The sequence below is a fragment of the Formica exsecta genome, unplaced genomic scaffold (genome assembly GCF_003651465.1).
Source record: "Formica exsecta isolate Colony F162 unplaced genomic scaffold, ASM365146v1 scaffold359, whole genome shotgun sequence".
In the NCBI taxonomy this organism is placed as follows: Eukaryota; Metazoa; Arthropoda; class Insecta; order Hymenoptera; family Formicidae; genus Formica; species Formica exsecta.
In genome coordinates, this window is record NW_021850836.1 from 182,934 (window position 1) to 184,471 (window position 1,538).

General features: G+C 26.5%; 2 protein-coding genes across 3 annotated transcripts in view; one reads left to right on the forward strand and one right to left on the reverse strand.

Annotated features, from left to right (window-relative positions):
• LOC115238765 (dynein light chain 4, axonemal-like) overlaps window positions 1–640 on the forward strand; it is a 4,069-nt gene extending 3,429 nt beyond the window's left edge. For both annotated transcript variants that reach the window (XM_029812826.1, XM_029812825.1), the window contains exon 2: window positions 63–640. In XM_029812826.1, the coding sequence (XP_029668686.1) occupies window positions 63–311 (249 nt within the window). In that variant the 3' untranslated portion in view covers window positions 312–640. The remainder of the gene's footprint in view (window positions 1–62) is intronic.
• A 142-nt stretch (window positions 641–782) lies between these two features.
• On the reverse strand, window positions 783–1,351 carry LOC115238764 (dynein light chain 4, axonemal-like). Its single transcript, XM_029812824.1, has 2 exons — window positions 1,160–1,351; window positions 783–1,079 (listed from the first exon to the last, which is right to left on the reverse strand). Exons 1-2 carry the CDS (start codon window positions 1,223–1,225, stop codon window positions 822–824), a joined length of 324 nt encoding a protein of 107 aa, XP_029668684.1. The 5' UTR covers window positions 1,226–1,351; the 3' UTR covers window positions 783–821.
• Window positions 1,352–1,538: the final 187 nt, after the last annotated feature.

Below are 1,538 nucleotides of genomic sequence, written 5' to 3' on the forward strand. Positions count from 1 at the left end.
TAATTATGTTACTATATATTATATTAATTTGATTATATATTTATTTTGATATTTATTTACAGAAATGTGATATGTCAGATGAAATGAAGCAAGAAGCAATGGAATTATGTGTGACTGCAGCAGAAAAATATGCAGACAACTATGAGAGCGTGTCTCGAATGATCAAGGAAACAATGGATAAGAAATTTGGTGCATCATGGCATACTGTCGTTGGAGAAGGCTATGGCTTTGAAATAACTTATCAATTGAAACATCTTTTGTATATGTACTGCGCCGGCAATTTAGCGATATGCATTTGGAAATCTGCATAGAGTAATTTTGATAATTATAATGCATTTTTAACAAATTATATGTGAATTAACTCGAAATATTTGTAGACATGGGTAAAGGTGTTTGTATTATACATATATAACAGAGAGAGTGACAACGATATAAGAAAAGAATATTTTTTATGTGTCTCATAAGTATACATGGGTCCAATGTCTGTATTTAAGTTGGATATTTATATCATAATAATTAAATGCAATTGCGCGCATATTGGAGAAGCAACATTATTTATAAGCAAATATATCTAGATGTACATAAGACATGATAAACTAATTGAAATAAGAATATATTGAATATTTCCTTTTCTCTGGCAGAACTTATTGAATCATTTATTATTATACATAATGGAAGAATTAATGTGTATGGCATTGTATATAAAAGATTCAACATGGAGATGTATACTTTTTTGTCAAAAGATATAATATATATTTAAAAAAAAATTATATATACACATGATAGAGTTACAATTTAGAATTTTTTTTGTCGAGAATTCATCAAAAATCTGCGACTGTCCTCCATACAAGAACTGCTGTATTACCTCCAATAAACATGTACAATAGTGATTTCTCTTGATATGTTATTGCACATGCGTAAGCTTCTCCAACAATTACTTGGAAAGGTGGTCCAAATTTTTTATCCAGATTATCTTTAATCATACGAGCTGCGTGTTCATAATTTTCTGGATATTTTTCTACAGCAGTGACGCAGGTTTCTATGGCTTCCTGTTTTATTTCCTCTGGCATATCGCAATGCTAGAGAGAATCTTTATTGTGGTTAAAATTGAAATATTTTAATTAAAATATGATATATTATAAACTATATTTCAATTTACTTTACACAATGGATACATATGAACTACCAGAGCTACAACATCTTTTTTTACTTCCCCAGCCCACATGTTTTTAAAAAAATGTTTCTTTTTAATTATGTTGTATAATTATATTGTATAACAGTAAAACTGACTGCGTATTGTATTTTATGTTTTCAATAACTTCAAGTATATTTGGTTATATTAAACAATATAATTAAACAAATGAATATATGCATAATATATATATCTATTATAAAATTTGCAAGTATATAAAGGAAGTATATAAAGGAAGAATTATTGTAAATAAATAAATTTGTTTTTATAAAAAGAAATATTTCAACAAAATATTTCAATAGTCTATCTTGTTGGCTTTTATATAGGATAAATATGTATAATATAT